Source organism: Suncus etruscus, chromosome 3 (assembly GCF_024139225.1).
Source record: "Suncus etruscus isolate mSunEtr1 chromosome 3, mSunEtr1.pri.cur, whole genome shotgun sequence".
Classification (NCBI taxonomy): domain Eukaryota; kingdom Metazoa; phylum Chordata; class Mammalia; order Eulipotyphla; family Soricidae; genus Suncus; species Suncus etruscus.
The window spans coordinates 40,004,863-40,024,533 of NC_064850.1; the positions used below are offsets into that span (position 1 = coordinate 40,004,863).

At 46.5% G+C, this 19,671-nt stretch overlaps 1 protein-coding gene across 4 annotated transcripts in view; it reads left to right on the forward strand.

Annotated features, from left to right (window-relative positions):
- Positions 1-19,671, forward strand: part of AK7 (adenylate kinase 7) — a 58,254-nt gene that overhangs the window by 36,898 nt on the left and 1,685 nt on the right. For 2 of the 4 annotated variants that reach the window (XM_049769804.1, XM_049769805.1), the window contains 4 exons: positions 2,515-2,643; positions 4,458-4,526; positions 11,123-11,320; positions 12,358-12,578. In XM_049769804.1, the coding sequence (XP_049625761.1) occupies positions 2,515-2,643; positions 4,458-4,526; positions 11,123-11,320; positions 12,358-12,578 (617 nt within the window). The remainder of the gene's footprint in view (positions 1-2,514; positions 2,644-4,457; positions 4,527-11,122; positions 11,321-12,357; positions 12,579-19,671) is intronic. The other 2 variants (XM_049769806.1, XM_049769808.1) reach the window with 2 other exon arrangements.

The following is a 19,671-nucleotide window of genomic DNA, read 5'->3' on the forward strand; positions in this document are numbered from 1 at the left end:
AACGTCGAAAGTTTAAGTGAGTTTTTTTAAGATTAGAGTCAAAGGAGCACAGTAAAAACGGTGTTAAAGTGGCAATTATTGTTTGCATATCCCACCAAAATATGAGGGACATGGAAAGGAAAAACCTTGGCTTAAATATAAGGAGACCCTACCCCTGAAGTTTCCTGGCATAAGACCAACTCTAGGCTCCAAGCAAGCTAGTTTGTCCAATCCAAGACATTGTCTGTAGTGCCAACACACTTTTATTTTTCACACAGTCTCTGTTGTTGGTATTAAAGATCCTGGAATCTGCATATCCTACATTGAAGTCAGGATGTGGAGCGTCCTCTACTTTCACCTCACAATTAAAGGGCAATGAAGAGAGCCCTGTCCTGTAAGCAGGTCGTTGTTGTTAAGTCTTCTCAGTGTTAAGGGAAGTCTTTTTTTTTTTTTTTTTTTTTTTTTTGGTTTTTGGGGCCACACCTGTTTGGTGCTCAGGGGTTACTCCTGGCTAAGCGCTCAGAAATTGCCCCTGGCTTGGGGGGACCATATGGGACGCTGGGGGATCGAACCAAGGTCCTTTCTTGGCTAGCACTTGCAAGGCAGACACCTTACCTCTAGTGCTACCTCACCGGCCCTGGGAAGTCTCTTTTGAGCAGGTCAATGTCAGAGAGCGGTAGGGTATTCCCTGGTAGAGGATTGCTTCCAGGTGTTGTTATAAACAAACTTGGATGTTTTGTGGATGGCTTCCCTGGTTCAGGGGTGAATAGAAAATGCCCATTCTTCTGAGGCCTGTGCTAGGTCATTATGTCAATGTTCAGGGTGTAAGGTCCCGTTGTACTACAAGATTTGTGTGTTCCAATCTCTATTAGATAAGATCTTATTTGTATGTATAGTATTTTTCCATTTCAATGTGCCTATGCAAACAAGGAACAATGCCACGTGGCATTATCGGCACATATGGGGGCCATAAGAACCAGACCAACAATCCTTATGACATGGTTCAATCATAAGCATTAAACTGGGGGACTCTTTCACCAAAATTCCTTATTGAACAGCTCACAAAGAGAAGAAAAGATAAAAAAGTGGTTAGAATTGTTCCTGTATAAGAGAATAGTTAGTAAGACTTATAGCTGTCAGAGAAAAAAAAACACATAAAATATTCCAAAGACATACGTGTCCATTTTAAGTCTTTTGAAATAGTTGGGAGTTGTTAGATCCAAGGCACGGCTTTGGTCTGTGATTAGGATTGTGCAGTACTGAAGTTAAAAAGTAATGTGGGTTACTGATAGTTGGGGGGGGGGGGTGAGAGAGTTAAGGAGTAAAAATGAGATTTTAAGGGATGTGCAAAAGGGCAGAATACAAAATGGACATTCTGCATACGCAAAACAAAACTTAAGGATAGGGAATACTCTTAATATATACTGTGCCCCCGTGTGGTTTTGAGCATGTAGACCAGGGGTCTCAAACTCAATTTACCTGGGGGCTGCAGGAGGCAAAGTCGGGGTTCAGGGGTCATTTTTGCTGGTACTCAGGGCACTATATGGGATGCCCAAGATTCAACCCAGGTTTGGCTGTGTGCAAGGCACTATGCTATTACTCCAGCCCTTTTGTTTCTTTTTTTTTCTTTGTTTCTTGATTTGGGGCCACACTTGGTGGTGCTCAGAGCTTACTCGTGGTTCTGTGCTGGCTGGCTTGGAGATCATATGGGGTACAAGGATTGATCGTGGCTTAGCAAGACAAATGCCCAGTCCGCCTTGCTATCACTTTGGCCTCTTTCAGTTTTGTTTTTTGTTTTTAAACTTTCTTCCTCAACATTAGTCCCCAAACACTTCCTGTGTCTGTTTTCCTGGCCCTGGATCTGAGCCTGATGGTGCCTGACACAAGGCCTTGATCCCACAGCCCAGACCTTCCTGGCAGTCTAGCTCGATTGAGCACGCTGGCTCTGCTGAGTTGTTTGAATCCCAATTTCTAGCACAAGTTTCACATCCTCTCCTTGACTACAACTCGGCAACCAAAATGGGAACTTTGAGGGGTGACCCTGATGGCCGGCCGCAACCCTGAGCATTGTAGGGAATGTGTGAGTGTGTATTATGTGTTTGGGGGGGGGTTGGACCACATCAGGCAATATTCAAGGTTCTCACAGGGCTCTGCACTCAGGGGTCACCCCAGGTGGTACTTGGCACCATATGTAGTGCCAGAGATAGAATCTGAGTTGGCAACATGCAAGGCAAGCATTTAAGCTCTGTATTAATCCCTGTGCTATTTCTCCAGTCCCAACTCTAACACTATTCTATCACCTACATAGATTGTCACCTAAAAAATGACTTTTTCCGGGACCAGAAAGATAGCATGGAGGTAGGGTGCTTGCCTTGCATGAAAAAAGATGGTGGTTCGAATTCCGGCATCCCATATAGTCCCCTGAGCCTGCCAGGAGCGAGTTCTGAGCATAGAACCAGGAGTAACCCCTGAGCACTGCCGGTGTGACCCAAAAACCAAAAAAATAATAATAGTAACTTTTTCCTTTTGTAATAGGTCACCTGGAAGATCAATATATTATTCGATTTGTAAGAGAAAAGCTAAAATCTATGCCCTGCAAGAATCAAGGTTATGTTTTGGATGGATATCCAAAGACCTATGATCAAGCAAGAGAGCTGTTTAATCGTAAGTTTGAGGGTTCCCCTTATTTTGATAGTATATTCAGGTAATTACAATTTCTAATCTTTTTTGAGAGTGCCACACCCACGGTGCACTGGGGTTACTTCTGTTTCTGCTCAGAAATCACTTCTGGCAGGCTTGGGGGACCATAGAAGATGCCAAGGATTAAACCTGGTTCAGTCCTGGGTCAGTCCGGGGCCAGCCGCATGCAAGCCAGGTGCCCTACTGATGTGCTATGACTCTGGCCCCCACAATTTTAAATCTTTGAAGTAACAGTCTCTCCTTTAAAATAAGCCCAAATCAAAAGCAACTATTATCTGGAATATATACTTTCAATTTGTGCCTAGTTGGCTACTAGTTCAAAAGTGGTTTGTTTTTTTTCTTTTCTTTTTTTTGGCGGGTTGGGTCATACCCGGCAGTGTTCAGGGGTAACTCCTAGCTCTACACTCAGAAATTGCTCCTGGAAGGCTCTGGGGACCATATGAGATGCCAGGATTCGAACCACTGTCCCTCTGCATGCAAGGCAAACACCCTGCCTTCATGCTATCTCTCCGGCCCCTTCTTTCCTTTCCTTTCTTTCTTTCTTTTTTTTTTTTTTTTTTTTTTTGGTTTTGAGGCCACACCCAGTGATGCTCAGGGGTTATTCCTGGCTATGCACTCAGAAATCACACCTGGCTTGGGGGACCATATGGGACATTGGAGATCGAAACCCAGGTCTGTCCTGGGTCAGCCATGTGCAAGGCAAACGCCTTACCACTGCGCCCTCAAAAAGTTTAATGCGTGTTGGGAGGTGAGAAAGCAGAAGATAAGACAGTGGGAGGGTGTTTGCTTTGCATGTAACCAATCCAGGTTCCATCCATCTCACCACCTATGGTTTCCCAAGCACTACCAGGAGTGATTCTCGAGTTCAACACCAGGAGTAAGCCCTAAGTACTGTGTTGTGTGGCCTAAAAACAGAAAGAATCAAAAAACAGCAAAGAATCAAAAGGTTGAATGGGGACTGGAGCAATAGTACAGTAGGAAGGACATTTACCTTGCATGCAGCTGAACCAGGTTCAATCTCCAGAACCCCTATTGTCCCCTGAACTCATCAGGAGCAATCCTTGAGCACAGAACCAGGAGCAAGTCCTGAGCACTGCCAGATGTGGGCCTCCCAAGATAATTTAATGGGGATGTGGGCAGAGACTCTGAAACCAAAAATAGTGGAGAGTTGATATAACTATGCAATTATAAAATAATTATTTCAATATTATTATGAACTATTGACACCCCCAACACAGAAACAAGTCAGACTAAAGATTACAATGGGGACTGGTTGCCGTGCACATGGCCAACTCAAGACGGACCCGGGTTCAATTCTCGGCATCTCATATGGTCTCCCAAGCCTGCAAGGAGCAATTTCTGAGCTTAGACCCAGGAGTTACCCCTGAGCACCACCAGGTGTGGCCCAAAAAACATAATAAAAGAAAATAAATTAAACAATTTAAAAATACCCGGAGAGATAGCACAGCGACGTTTGCCTTGCAAGCAGCCGATCCAGGACCAAAGGTGGTTGGTTCGAATCCCGGTGTCCCATATGGTCCCCCGTACCTGCCAGGAGCTATTTCTGAGCAGACAGCCAGGAGTAACCCCTGAGCACCGCCAGGTGTGACCAAAATAAATAAATAAATAAATAAAATAAAATAAAATAAATTTAAAAAATAAAAATTGTAATGAATAAAAGTTTAAATTTTGACTTGTTTTCCATGATAATAATATATAACATGACTGATTATATACATATATTTGTTTGTTTGATGTTACTTTCTTGTTGTTGTTAGAAGAAGATGAAGAAGAGGAGGAGGAATCCAGAAGCAGAATGATGCTTTACGATAAAGCAATCATTCCTGGTAAGTTTAAATAGTTTCTCCAAGTTCAGATGTCAAGGGACACCACGAATACCTCTTTTGTAACAAAACAACCTTGCAATGTTAATCAAGTAAGTTTTTTGTTGTATTGTTTTGGTTTTGAGTCATACCTAGAAGTGCCCAAGGGTTATTCCTGGGTCCTGTTCTCAGGAATCACTCATGGTGGGCTCAGGAGACCTTATGAGATACCGGATATTGAACCCTGGTCAGCTGTGTTCAAGAAAAAACACCCTCCCTGCTGTGCTCTCACTCCAGCTTCCCACTTTGTTTTAGAGAATAAAAATGTCATCCTCCTTACCCCATAATTCTGAGAAATCAGATTTCATGCTGGGCCAGGAAAGAGCCCTTTGACCACTATCAGTTCCACGTCTGATGGGGCCTTGTTTACCCAAGTTTCGCCATGTCATCCGGGAAGAGAAGCAAACAATAGGTTTCATGAAAAGGGATTTGTGGGCATCAGGCAGGAATTTTTTGGGAATCAGCCCTACACTTAAACTTGGGTAAAGCTCTGGGGGGCTTGATATGCCTGAACTATCATCACAGGAATCATTTCTGGTCAGTACAGCAATATTTACAGAGCGGAACCTGGGCCATACTCAGAAAAAACCTACATTGACTGTCCATGACCTCATGTGACCATTGAGTCATCTCTCTGAGTGCAGGTAGAGCTAGTCAGGAAGCTTCTGGAAGCTTTGAAAGTGGGAGGGGGAGAGAGGCTGATATCTAGAGGTTGATATCTGCCTAGGCAGATATAGACAGAGACAGACAGACAGACAAGCTGGCAGGCAAAGACAGGGAGTCAGAGAGAATGTGTGTGTGTGTGTGTGTGTGTGTGTGTGTGTGTGAGAGAGAGAGAGAGAGAGAGAGAGAGAGACAGAGAGAGAGAGAGAGAGAGAGAGAGGAAAGGGAGGAGAGAGGGGGGAGAGAGGGGAGAAAAACGGGAGAGAAGGAGGGGACAGAGAGGGAGGGGACAGAAAGAGAGGGGAGAGAGGAGAGGGAGGAGAGAGGGGGGAGAGAGAGGGCAGGGAGAGAGAGGGAGGGGAGAGAGAGAAAGAGAGAGAGAACATAGGTATCCTAGGAGACATGAATGGTGGGTCAATAGCATCGACACCTGGCCAGAATGGTGAAATGCTTGGATTTTCTATAAATGTGTTGTTTGACTTAAGAATAATTAAAAAATTACAAAAGGGGGGGGCCAGAGTGATAGCACAGTGGGTAAGGCATTTGACTTGGCAAGCAGTGGACCCGGGTTCAATCCCCTGCATTTAGTATGGTCCCCCAAGCCTGCCAGGAGTAATTTCTGAGTGCAGAGACAGAAGTGATCCCAAGAACCGCCAGGTGTGGGCCCAAAAAAAAAAAAAAAACTAAAAAAAAAAAAAAAAAAAAAAAAAAGAGAGAGAGAGAGAGAGAGAGAGAGAGAGAGAGAGAGAGAGAGAGAGAGAGAGAGAGAACAACCCCAATATTACAAACCACAGGAAGAAAATAGAAGACAGTGAAAGAGAAAACATCTACCATAGAGGCAGGCAGGGGGAGGGCAGGACAGAAACTGGGACATTGATGGTAGGAAATGCGCACTGGTGAAGGGAATTGGACATTGCATGACTGAAACTCAATCATGAACAATTTCGCAACTGTATCTTACAGTGATTCAACTGAAAAGTATTTTTTTAAAGAAAAAAATAATTAAAAAAGTCAGTGACTTTAAAAAGCAACCAACCAGGGCCCGGAGAGATAGCACAGCGGCGTTTGCCTTGCAAGCAGATGATCCAGGACTAAAGGTGGTTGGTTTGAATCCCGGTGTCCCATATGGTCCCCTGTGCCTGCCAGGAGCTATTTCTGAGCAGACAGCCAGGAGCAACCCCTGAGGAACGCCGGGTATGGCCCAAAAACCAAAAACCAAAAAAAAACAAAAGCAACCAACCAAAAAGGTGCCAGAATGATATTTTAGTAAATGCATTTGCCTTGCATACAACTTAACAGGATTCAATCCCCAGCACCCCAGATGGTCCTTTAGAGCAATGCCAGGAGTGATCCCTGAACAGAGTCAGGAGCAAGTCCAGAGCACCACTGGTGTGATTCCAAAACCATCTCTTCTCCCAAATCCTGGGACTGGACAGTACAACGGGTAGAGCAAACTTGCCTTGCATGAAGCTAGCCAAGCTTTGATCATGGCACCTCACCAGAAGTGAGCCCTGAACATCTCTGGTTTTGGCCCCATCCCACCATCACAACCCCCATTAAAAAAACACCCAGGAACGACAGCCAAGATTTCCTGTGCTTGCTTTTTTCCCTTTCAAATTCAATTTACTAAATTAAATTATTTATCTTAGCAATTAATTGTTTCCACATGAGTTGTCAGCACTTCAGGGGTTGAGCTTCACACCTCTGTAAGTCTCCTGGATTCAGTGCACCCACCAGTGAGGTTCAGTGCCCTATACCCCCAAATGCCACCCAGAAACCACTCTGCTGATCCACCAGCCTTCCTGTGGGTTAGTTTTATTGGGTTTTTTTTTTTTTTTTTTTGCCCATTGATCTGCTTTAGTCAGTTCCAGCCTGCAGGGGAGTTAAACATCTGGTCAGTTTCTTTTTTTTTTTTTTTTTTTTTTTTTTTTGGTTTTTGGGCCACACCCGTTTGACGCTCAGGGGTTACTCCTGGCTATATGCTCAGAAATCGCCCCTGGCTTGGGTGGACCATATGGGACGCCGGGGGATCGAACCGAGGTCCTTCCTTGGCTAGCGCTTGCAAGGCAGACACCTTACCTCCAGCGCCACCTACCCGGCCCCTTCTGGTCAGTTTCTAATCACTCTGAACCATCATCTCTAGTTCCCCTTTGCCCTAAAGGGTGTGATTTCATCTTTTTTGTTTTGTTTTGTTTTGTTTTTTGTCTGTGCTTTGGTCAGAGCCCCAGAGGCAGCAGCAGCAGAAGCTTCTGGTTCAAGGATTATCAGAGCTGCTTCTGTCAGTGCCCCAGGGGCCAGGGACCAGGAGGTGCTGGTGCCCGCACTGGGTAAGACACTGACTGGCTCTGCTATGAGCAAGAATCTCTGAGAACCACCAGAACGCATAATAAATTACAGGACTGAACTAGACTTTGAACGTTGGGTTTTGGGGCTGGAGAGATAGCATGTAGGTAGAGCGGTTGCCTTGCATGCAGGACTATGGTTTGAATCCCGGCATCCCATATGGTCCCCTGAGCCTGCCAGGAGCAATTTCTGAGCATAAAGCTAGGAGTAACCCCTGAGCACTGCCGGGTGTGACCCAAAAACCAAAAAAAAAAAAAAAAAAAGAGATTAATATATACAACTATAGCAAAAAATATTATGTTCAACCGATACTAATGCAACCACTTGAATCACGCCCCAGGCAAATTAGATCTTTTTCCAGAGTAGGATTCCATGGAGTAACTGTTTTGGGGTAGGAACCTTCAAGTAATGTTTAGTAGGGGCTGAACTGATAGCACAGCGATAGGGCGTTTGCCTTGCACACAGCCAACTGGGTCCAACCCAGCATCCCATATGGTCCCCTGATTCTGCCAGAAACGATTTGTGAGCGTAGAGCCAGGAATGAGCACTTTTGCACGGCTGGCTGTGGCCCAAAACCAACTAACCAAACAAACAAAACAAAACAAACCAGAAAGTAATGTTTACTGTAGTTTGGGAAACATGGTTGAATAGTGTTCATATTTCTAGCTTCATGTGCATGCATACTACACCTCACCATAACCCAAGTTCCCAAGATATGTACCACTCTCTTTTATTGGGGTGTGGGGTATGTGTTTGGGATCATATTCCCCATTGGTGATCAAAGGGATTTTTTCTTTTGCTTTGTTTTTTGTTTTCAGGCCAATGCCCAGTGGTACTCAGGGGTTACTCTTTTATTTATGTTTTTGTGGTTTTAGTTCAGTGATCAGAACTTGTTTCTAGCTTTGCACTCACTTTCTTGGTAGTACTTGAAAGACCATATAGGATGCCAGGGATCAAACCCAGGTCAGCTTCAAGCAAAGCAGATATCTCTCTTTCTCTCTTTCTCTCTTTCTCTCTTTCTCTCTTTTCTCTTTCTTTCTTTTCTTTCTTTCTTTCTTTCTTTCTTTCTTTCTTTCTTTCTTTCTTTCTTTCTTTCTTTCTTTCTTTCTTTCTTTCTTCTTTCTTTTTTCTTTCTTTCTTTCTTTCTTTCTTTCTTTCTTTCTTTCTTTCTTTCTTTCTTTCTTTTCTTTCTTTTTTCTTTCTTTCTTTCTCCTTCCTTCCTCCCTCCCTCCCTCCCTCCCTTCCTCCCTTCCTCCCTCCCTCCCTCCCTCCCTCCCTCCCTCCCTCCCTTCCTCCCTTCCTCCTTCCTCCCTTCCTCCCTTCCTCCCTTTCCTCCTTCCTTCCTTCCTTCCTTCCTTCCTTCCTTCCTTCCTTCCTTCCTTCCTTCCTTCCTTCCTTCCTTCCTTCCTTCCACACCCATTGGTGCTCAGGGGTTACTCCTGGCTCTGTTCTCAAAAATCACTACTGGCAGGTGTGGGTAGCCATATGGGATGCTGGGAATCGAACCCAGGTAACTCAGGTGCAAGTTAAGAAGGGCCTTACCCATTGTGCTATTGCTCTAGCCCCAGAATAGTGATTTCATTTCTGCTTGACCCATTTCAGCTACCAGCAATCAGAGAAATGCATGACCTGGATCAGGTCAGTCCTTTAGCCTTTATTTAGCCTTTAGTCCTTTAGCCCAGGCATGTGGGTCTGTCACTTTTTTCATCACAGAAAATGGACAATTTCAGGAGAATGCAGAATGATGAAGCAACATGGTTCTTACTGAAACTTAATTAGAAAGACATTAAAAAAAAAGACGTGATGAGAAGAAGAGAGAAAATGTGTGTTCAAGAGAGAGCACAGGTTTCTCCAGAGGGGAATCTAGGAGAGCTAAGACACACAGAGACTAACAAGAAAGATCCTTGTTCAAGGGAGAACAAGGGCTTGAAGAGCAAGTCCCAATAGATTTTCAGGAGAAGCTTTTATTTTATTGTTATTTGTTTTTCTCAGGTTACTCCTGGTTCTGAGTTTAGGGGTCATTCCTGGCAGTACTGGGGGACCATATGGGATGCCTGGGATGGAACCCTGAATCAGCTAGCTACAGAAAAAATGCTCTCCCCACTGTGCAATCTCTCCAGCCCCACGGGGAGGAACTTTTATACATTTATCTCCAGTGGGATTTTCTGGAGTTCTACATGCATAAAAGGAAGTCCTTATGTTGCGGACCACCTCATATATATATACACACACACATATATATATATATATATATATATATACATATATGTATATATATATATATAAAAGTTTTTGGGTCACACCCAGCAGTGCTCAGGGGTTACTCCTGGCTCTACGCTCAGAAATCGCTCCTGGCAGGCTCAGGGGACCATATGGGATGCCGGGATTCGAACCACTGACCTTCTGCATGCAAGGCAAACGCTTTACCTCCATGCTATCTCTCCGGCCCCACCATCTCATAATTTTATCCCTTGCATGGTTCAAAGTCTCTTCCCTAATCTGATCCCTATGTAGTGTATCCTTTTCTGAGGGCTCCACCCTTCTCTGGGGAGAGCCTCTGATTTCTGAATCTGGGTGGTACCTCAAAACTTCTACTCCAAAGACCTCAGGATTTGTGTGAGTCAAAGCGATGCTGCTATCTTCCTGCTTTTAGACTACTTCAGGGCTAGGTCATTGTCCTCCTCCTCCTCCTCCTCACTTACTCTCTCTCTATATGTGTCTCTATATCTTTCTCTTTCTCCCTTTCCCACTCTAAATATTTAACCACACCCAGCAGTGTTCAGGGCTTACTTCTAGCTCTGTACTCAGAGATCACTCCTAGTGTGCTGGGATAGAAGGGCCTCATGGGGTATCAAGGACAAAACCTGGGTGTGCAGCATCCAAGGCTATACTATAGCCCTGGCCCCTGGCTAGTCTCATCTTAAGTCTTGATATTGACTGATCTGCCATCAATACCTCCATCCTTCCCTGAACATCATGGAATCAAAACTGGCCTAGTATGTTATTTTGTTGATCTGTGCTTAAAGCATTCACTCACTTAACAAATACCTACTTTAGGGGCTAGCAATTGGGCTGTGTTCCTGGCATGTACCTGGTACCACATGTTCTCTGGAGTGGTGCTAAGTATGGTTGGTGTGGGATGGTCCTGGCAACCCTCAGTTTGGCAATACTGACCCATGTCTCTCAGAGTAGCCCCTGGGACCCCTAAGCACTGCTAGGGAACCTCCCCAAATGACAACTATTCTTTGAGCCAGTATTAGAAGCTGAAGAAACAGTTGCTTTCATCATTTATTTTTTTTTTTTTTTTGGCTTTTGGGCCACACCTGGTGGCCCTCAGGGGTTATACCTGGTTCTGCATTTAGAATTGCTCCTGGCTGGTAGGCTCTGTGGGACCATATGGGATGCCTGGGATTGAACCTGGGTTGGTTGCTTCTGTCTTCTCCTGAAAGACGGCAGGAGGCCTCTGCACATTCCTGGGTAACATGTGGCTATGGAGCAGTGGGGTGTGGCCTCCCTGTCACTGTGCTCACTCGGGGCACACATGCTTCTCCCAGAATTCGTCTGCTTGCTGGATGCCTCTGATGAGTTCCTGAAGGACCGAGTGATCAACCTGCCCGAGAGCTTGGTGGTGGGAACCCACTACACTCAGGACCGCTTCCTCCGAGCACTGGGCACCTACCGGGACATCAATACCGAGGATGAGACTGTCCTGAACTACTTTGATGAACTTGAGCTCCACCCCATCCACATAGGTAAGAAAGCAACTGGGGGTCCTCGAGTGATAGCACAGCAGGGAGGGCATTTATCTTGCACACGGGCTGACCTGGGTTTGATTCCTGACATCCCACCAGGAGTGATTTCTGAGCACAGAGCCAGGAGTAACCCTGAGCACCACTTGGTGTGGCTCCCAAACAAAAATAAAACAAAGCAAAAAGAAGAAAGAAAGCAACTTGGGGGCTGTGACTGAGGTTTCGGGTCACCAGGCCAGAGGAGAGTGGGCTGTTAGAGGGGGCCTTGAGAAGCTGTAGGATACCATCTCCTCCTTTTGTTCCAGGATTCAAGGTTTTGGGGAATGAGGAGATAACTGCTCCTCAGAGACATTGACTCATTTGTGTTAACATTTTTGATTGTGGGGCCGGAGCGGTAGCAGTAAGGTATCTGCCTTGCCAGTGCTAGCCTAGGATGAACCGCGTTTGATCCCCTGGCATCCCATATGGTCCCCCAAGCCAGGGGCGATTTCTGAGTGCACAGCCAGGAGTAACCACTGAACGTCACCGGGTTTGACCCAAAAGTAAAAAAAATTTTTTTGTTTGTTTTATTTTGGGGCCACACCCAGAGGCACTAAGGGGGGGGGTTTATTCCTGACTCTGTGCTCAGAGATCATTTTTAGTGGTGCTCTTATAGGATGTCAGGGATCAAATCCCAGTCAGCTGCTAGGCAAACATCCAGGCTTGCTTGGACTATCACTCCTGCACCAAGACAAGAAGTTCTTTTCCTTTTTGTTTATTTTGGTTTTGAGACCACACCAGATGTTGCTCAGGGGTTATTCCTGGTGGTGCTCAGGGGCCATATGAGATGCTGGGGATTGAACCCGGGTTGGCCACATGCAAGGCAAATGCCCTCCCCACTGTACTATAGCTCCTGCTCCAAGACAAGATGTTCCTTACAGGCAGGAGAAGAGAAACAGTCTGTGGCTAATCATTGCTTCTCAGAGTTGCAAGTGGTGAAGACTGTAGCATGGAGACTGCATGTAAGTGTGCCAGCTTCTTCCTCTCTCCTGGTATTAAAGATATAGGGAAACTGGAAGACCCCCAGAACAAGCTCGTGATCAAACAGCTCATCAAAGAGATCGGAGAGCCTCGCAACTATGGCCTGACGGAGGAGGAAAAGGAAGAGGAGGAGCGCAGGGCTGCAGAGGCTCAGCGGGCCAAGGAGGCAGCGGAGGCTGCAGAGAAGATGCGCAAGGAGGCCCTGGAGATGGAGGAGAAGCAGGCGCGCAGGGAGGAGTGGGTGAGGCCACAGAGGAGGGTACCCCAAGGGGGGCTGTGGGGTGTTGTAGACACGTGTGAGAGTGTTCATGGGTGAGAGCGCAGGTTGTGGGGGATTGTGCGTGTTTGCTAGAGTCCAGCCCAGGTGAATGGGCTGGAGCAGCAGCAATGTAAGTCTTAGGAAAAGACTGACAGGGGCCGAAGCGATAGCACAGCAATAAGGCATTTGCCTTGCACGCGGCCAACACAGGACGGACCCCAGTTCGAATCCTGGCATCCCATATGGCCCCCCGTACCTGCCAGGAATGACTTCTGAGTTCAGAACCAGGAGTAACCCCTGAGAGCTGCTGGGTGTGACCCAAAAAACAAAAAACAAACAAAACAAAACACTGACATAGGGCATTTACCTTGAGCGTGGCCAACCTGTGTCTCATATGGTCACCCGAACTCACCAGGAGTGATTTCTGAGCACAGCCTGAGCACAGAGCCAGGACTAATCCCTGAGTGCCACCTGATGTGGCTAAAAAAAAAAAAAAATGGAAAAGAAAGACTGACATTAGTCTGGAGTGATGGCACAGTGATAGCACAGCAGGGAGGCACTTGCCTTGCATGCAGCACACCCAGGTTCCATCCCGGCATCCCATATGATCTCCCCAGCCTGTCAGGAGCACAGAGCCAGCAGTAATCCCTGAGCATCACTGAGTGTGACCAAAAACCAAAAGAAGGGAAATTAGACAGACATAATATAGGGGTCAGGGGACTTTCAGCCTTATGGACTGAGACCCCCAATATTCTCCTCTTATGATATTTATTTATTTATTTATTTATTTTTGGTTTTTGGGCCATACCCGGTGGTGCTCAGGGGTTACTCCTGGCTGTCTGCTCAGAAATAGCTCCTGGCAGGCACGGGGGACCATGTGGGACACCAGGATTCGAACCAATCACCTTTGGTCTTGGATCGGCTGCTTGCAAGGCAAACGCCGCTGTGCTATCTCTCCGGGCCCCATGATATTTATTTTTTTAATCTTTATTTAAACACCGTGATTACAAATATGATTGTAGTTGGATGATTACAGTCATATAAAGAACACCCCCCCCTTCACCAGTGCAAGATTACCACCACCAATTTCCCAGATCTCCCTCCTCCCCACCCCATCCACACCTGTACTCGAGACAGGCTTTCTATTTCCCTCATTCATTCACATTGTTATGATAGTTTTCAGTGTAGTTGTTGCTCTAACTGCACTCATCACACTATGTGGTGAGCTTCATGTCATGAGCTGCACTTACATGGGTAAATGGGGGGGAAATAATGGTTGGGACTGAGGCAGTAAACAATTAGAAATGAGCTTTGTAGGGCAGTATCAAGGTCACAATACAAGATGGATATTATGCATATATAAACTATATGCATATAATACTATCAATATATATTATACGCGTGGGGGTATTAGCCCCCACACGGTTTTGGAAATGGAGACCAAGGAAAAAAATTTCCAGTGACTGTTCCAACATAAACCAGTGCTGCAACAGCCTGTCCTCCTCCCAAAGCGCATTCCCATTATGACCCCTATAGAGTCCACCTGGACTGACACCCAGAGGGTGTCCTGCCAAGCCTCCCAGCACTCCCAGGCGAGGGAGAAGGCCTCCGGCATGGGGCCTCCCCAAACCCCATACCTGGCAAGAGCTGGCCTCCAGAATCAGAGAGGAAACTGGAAGCCAGATATCTGCCAGCCCTCCTTCCCATGCACCTCCCCGCTGGAGTACGGAGGGAGTGGGGAAGCCTGAGGACCGCTAAGAGTCCACCTGAACCCACTTCTTTTCCAGGGAAAACTGGAAGCTAGATATATGATATTTATTGTTCAATGTAAATCCATATGAGAGGAAGGGCAAACAAAAGTACCTATGTAAAGCTAACCAAGCCTGAATGGGTCTTTACATCTCAAAATAGGTGTGTGAAAGGAAGAGAATGCCAGGTCTTTGTGGATTGATTTCCTGGGGAGATGGCAGGTAGATGGGTGAGTACAGGACACCCATCTGCAAAGCATTCTTTGCTGATGCCAGTGGTCAAGCAATTTAAATTAAGAGTCCTTAGATCATCTTTCTCTCTCTCTGTCTCTGTCTCTCTCTCTTTCTCTCTCTCTCTCTCTCTCCCCCCTTCCCTCTCCCTCCCTCTCCCTCTTTGGTTTTTGGGCCACACTCAGTAGTGCTCAGGGGTTATTCCTGGCTCTGTGCTCAGAAATTGCTCCTGACAGGCTCAGGGTGCCATATGGGATGCTGGGATAAACCTGGGTCCTTCCTGGGTCAGCTGCGTGCAAACACCCTACTGTTGTGCTACTACTCTGCCCCCCCCTTATTTTTTTTTTTTGGTTTTTGGGTCACACCCGGCAGAGCTCAGTGGTTACTCCTGGCTCTACACTCAGAAATCGCTCCTGGCAGGCTCAGGGGACCATATGGGGGGATATCGAGATTCGAACCACCGTCCTTCTGCATACAAGGCAAACACCTGCCTCCATGCTATCCCTCTGGTTACTTTCTATAGATCATTAATGGCTAACCTTTTTGAGCCCGAGTGCCCAAACTGTCACACAAAACCAAAAAGAATTTTCTCAAAAGTGCCAGCACGTCAATTAAACCTTAATAACAAGATTTTAGTATCTAAAAAATATGTGGCACATGCCGCATATTTAATTGTGGACCTTCCTGCGTGCCAGCTGCAAGGCCTTCGTGTGCCATAGGTTTGCCATCACGGCCTATGCTAATGCTCCGGCCCCTAAACTTCTTCTTTTTTTTTTTTTTTGGTTTTTGGGCCACATCCGGTGGTGCTCAGGGGTTACTCCTGGCTGTCTGCTCAGAAATAGCTCCTGGCAAAACCAAAAAAAAAAAAAAGAGAAACTTTTGGGGCCGGGAAGGTGGCGCTAGAGGTAAGGTGTCTGCCTTGCAAGCGCTAGCGTAGGATGGACTGCAGTTCGATCCCCCGGCGTCCCATATGGTCCCCCAAACCAGGGGCGATTTCTGAGCGCATAGCCAGGAGTAACCCCTGAACGTCAAACGGGTGTGGCCCAAAAACAAAAAAAACAAACAAACAGAGAAATAGCTCCTGGCAGGCACGGGAGACCATATGGGACGCCGGGATTCGAACCAACCACCTTTGGTCCTGGATCGGCTGACTGCAAGGCAAACGCCGCTGTGCTATCTTTCTGGGCCCCCCTAAACTTCTTAATTTCTTAGGTGTCTTCATATGCAATAAGTGTTCATGGGTGAGAGTGCAGGTTATGTGGGATTGTGCACTTGTCTGAGTGTTGAGTGAGAGAGAAGCTGTGTACATGTGTGGATGGGTGCATGTGTGTGAGAGCGCATGTGGGTGAGGGTACATGTGTGACATGTGGGTGAGCACGCACATGTGCAAAGATTTGTTCATGTATATAAGTGTGCATGTGAATGAGGTATAGACATGTGTGGAGAGGTGAATGCACACCTGTGCATGCGAGTACACGTGTTGGGGAGAATTCATGTAGGTGAGGATACACATGTGTACATGTATGTATGTGAATGTGAATGAATGTGGGGACATATGTGTAGGTGAGTGTGCATGTATGTGGTTGTGTGTACATGTGTGAGTGTATGAGGGTGCACACATCCATGCCCACGGGTGTCCGTGTGTGAGTGTGCATGTGTGACTCAGAAGGGGCCAGGGACCGTTGAAGCTGACACTTCCACCTCTACATCCGCGAGTGTTTTGGTGTCTGGGGTCACATTGGTGCTCAAGCCTTTTTCCAAGTTTAGGTACTGTCACTGCTATGCTCTTGCAGCTCTGCAATGGTCCTGTGCTGCCCTTTGCCCTTTGCGGTCCCCTTGGCTCTGGCCATCTCAATTCTGGAATCCCACTCTGAGCACTCAGAGTCCAGGCCATCATTTTGGGGTATTTTCCCATCAAGGCTGGGGGACAGGGCAGCTGTGTGATGGACCAAGGACCCTGGACCTGCTCTGGCCTTTGAACCATCATAGCTCCCCTCTAGTACCTCAGGCAGAGGGAGAGTTCAGGGCTGAGGCACAGGGCTGGGAGTAGCACACCCCCAGCATCAGGGATCGCCTAGCTTCCTAAAATAAAATTTCATAAATCCACATAAAATCTAATTAAAACAAACAAAACTGGCAAAATATGAAAAATAATCATATAATTTAAAGACAATAAGATCTTATTAAAGATAAGAAAAATGATAGCACAGTGGTAGGGTGTTTGCTATGCATGCTACCAACCTGGAATAGACCTGGGTACGATCAGGGGTGATATGTGTGCAGAACAGGAGTAACCCCTAAGTACCTCTGGGTGTAGCCCAAAAACCAAGAAGAAAAAAGACTAGATAAATATTTTTATTTTTAATTTGGCAACATTCTTCAGGCCGTGTGTGTGTGTGTGTGTGTGTGTGTGTGTGTGTGTGTGTGTGTGTGTGTGAGATGGGGGGACACTTTGGGGCTATACCCTGATGTGCTCAGGGTACCATATGGGATGCTGGGGATTAAACCAGAGTCGGCCTCATGCAAGATAAATGCCCTTCCCACTGTGTTATCTCTCTGGCCCCTCCAGTCTTCATTTCTCTCTGCCTTTCCCTCCATTTCTCTCCCCTTCCCATCAGCTAGCCTGGGGTAAGTCATCGGTGTCTACTGGTTTATTAATTTCTTTTTGTCTACTTACCAATTTTTTTGGTCCACACCTGATGATGCTCAGGGGTTACAACTGGCTATGCACTCAAAAATCGCTCCTGGCTTGGGGGACCATATGGTACGCCGGTGGATCGAACTGCAGTCCGTCCTGGACTAGCGCGGGAAAGGCAGATGCCTTAACCCTTGTGCCACTGTGCTGGCCCCTTGTTTATTTATCAATTTAAGGGGCAAATTTTTGATTTGCTTTTGTTTACATAAGCCATGCCTGACAGTGCTCAGGGGCACCCCTAGGGGCTCTGCTCCAAGCCTTTCCCCACAGTGCTCAGGGGAGAGTCCCCCATGTGGGGGACTGTAAGAATTCCCTAAGGTCAGATTGAAGGATCCTGTAGATTTTTCTCATAAGAGATTTACTTCTGGGCCAGAGAGATAGAATAGAGGTAGTGCATTTGCTTTGCATGCAGAAGGACGATGGTTCGAATCCTGGCATCCCATTTGGTCCCCCATGCCTGCTAGGAGCGATTTCTGAGCATAGAGCTAGGAGTAACCCCTGAGTGCTGCCAGGTGTGACCCCCCCCCCGAAAAAAACACAAAAAACAAAACAAGAGATTTACTTCTTATTTATTTGCTTTTTCATTGGAGGACACGGGGGATTAGTCCTGTCAAGTTCAGAGCATCATATAGGATGGTGGGGAGATTGAATTAAGGCCAGTCCAGACATGGCAAATGTCCTATCTGTATCTCTGATCCGCATATTTTAATTTGATCTTAATTTGATTTATCTTGGGGGCTACGCCCGGTGGTGACAGGGATGCTCAGCATGTGCAGTGCTGGTGATCTGGGCCTCAGCCTTAGCCTCAGCCTGCGGAGCCTTATTTCCAGTTCCTGCTCACCGATTCTCTGTGCTTAGAAAGTACCCAGGAGTGAAATCGGCCAACATTAGTCTTTCTCTATTTCACTTCCTGTATTCCTCAAGCTGCTTCCTTTTTGGGGAATGCTCACAAGTCATCTTGATCCCGGCAGAAAAGCATCCCACTGCCCAACAAGCATCTTTCTGGATTGTCTCAGTTATAGATGGGTTGTGTGGGCCTCAGAGCTCGGCTCTTGGAACGAACATGGCCATAAAATAAGCCTGGTGGGTGGTGCTTTTCCTGTTAATATTTTCATATTCTTTTTTATAATTTTCATTTTCTTGGAAGCAGCTCCCAGACATGGCCTGGCAGGATCAGATAGGGGCTCTGCCTATCTCCAGATTATCCTTGATGGTGCTTAGGGTTTCCTCTTGGCTCTGTGTTCAGGAATCAGGGCTCAAAGAACCATATAGAATGCCAGGAATCAATATCAGGTTAGACTCTTGCAAGGCAAGCACTCTACTCCTGCACTACTGCTCTAGCCCCAGGATTCATTATAATTATTTCTATTTGTTTGTTTTTGTTTTGGGGCTACATCTGGCAGCACTTAGGGGTTACTCCTGGCTTTGTGCTCAAAATCATTCCTGCCAGGCTCAGGGGACCAAATGGGATGCTAGGAATTGAGCCTGGGTCAGCTGCGTGCAAGACAAACGCCCTCTCCACTATGCTATTGCTCTAGCCCGATTATTATCATTATTGTTTTCTATTTGTTGGATCTAATTTATTATTATTTTTTGTTTGTTTTTTGTTTTTTTGGGCCACACCCGGCAGTGCTCAGGGGTCACTTCTGGCTCTCTGCTCAGAAATAGCTCCTGGCAAGCACGGGGGACCATATGGGACACCGGGATTTGAACCAACCACCTTTGGTCCTGGATCGGCTGCTTGCATGGCAAACGCAGCAGTGCTATCTCTCCGGGCCCCAATTTATTATTTTCTAAGCAACAGCAGGCATTTATTTTGGAATCATACCCAGTGTGCTCAGGATTTACTCTGAGTTCAGAGATCATTCCTGAGACCAGTGCCGGGGTGGTGCCAGGAATCAAACCAGGGTTGTTTGTGTACACACACACACACACACACACACACACACACACACACACACACACACACACACAATGTTTTGTTTTGTTTTGTTTTTTTTTGGGGGGGCACATCCAGCAGCACTCAGGCTCCTGTATGCAGGAATTACTCCTGGCATGCTTAATGGATCATATGAGATCCCAGGAATCAAACCCAGTCAGCTGCATGGAAGGAAAATGCCCTACCTGCTTTGCTATCACTCCAGCCCCAACACTATATCTATATCTATCTATCTATATTTTTTTTTTTTTTTTGGTTTTTGGGCCACACCCTGTGACGCTCAGGGGTTACTCCTGGCTATGCGCTCAGAAGTTGCTCCTGGCTTCTTGGGGGACCATATGGGATGCCGGGGGATCGAACCGCGGTCCGTCCTAGGCTAGCGCAGGCAAGGCAGGCACCTTACCTCCAGCGCCACCGCCCGGCCCCTATCTATATTTTTTTTATAAGGCTGTGCTCAGGGCT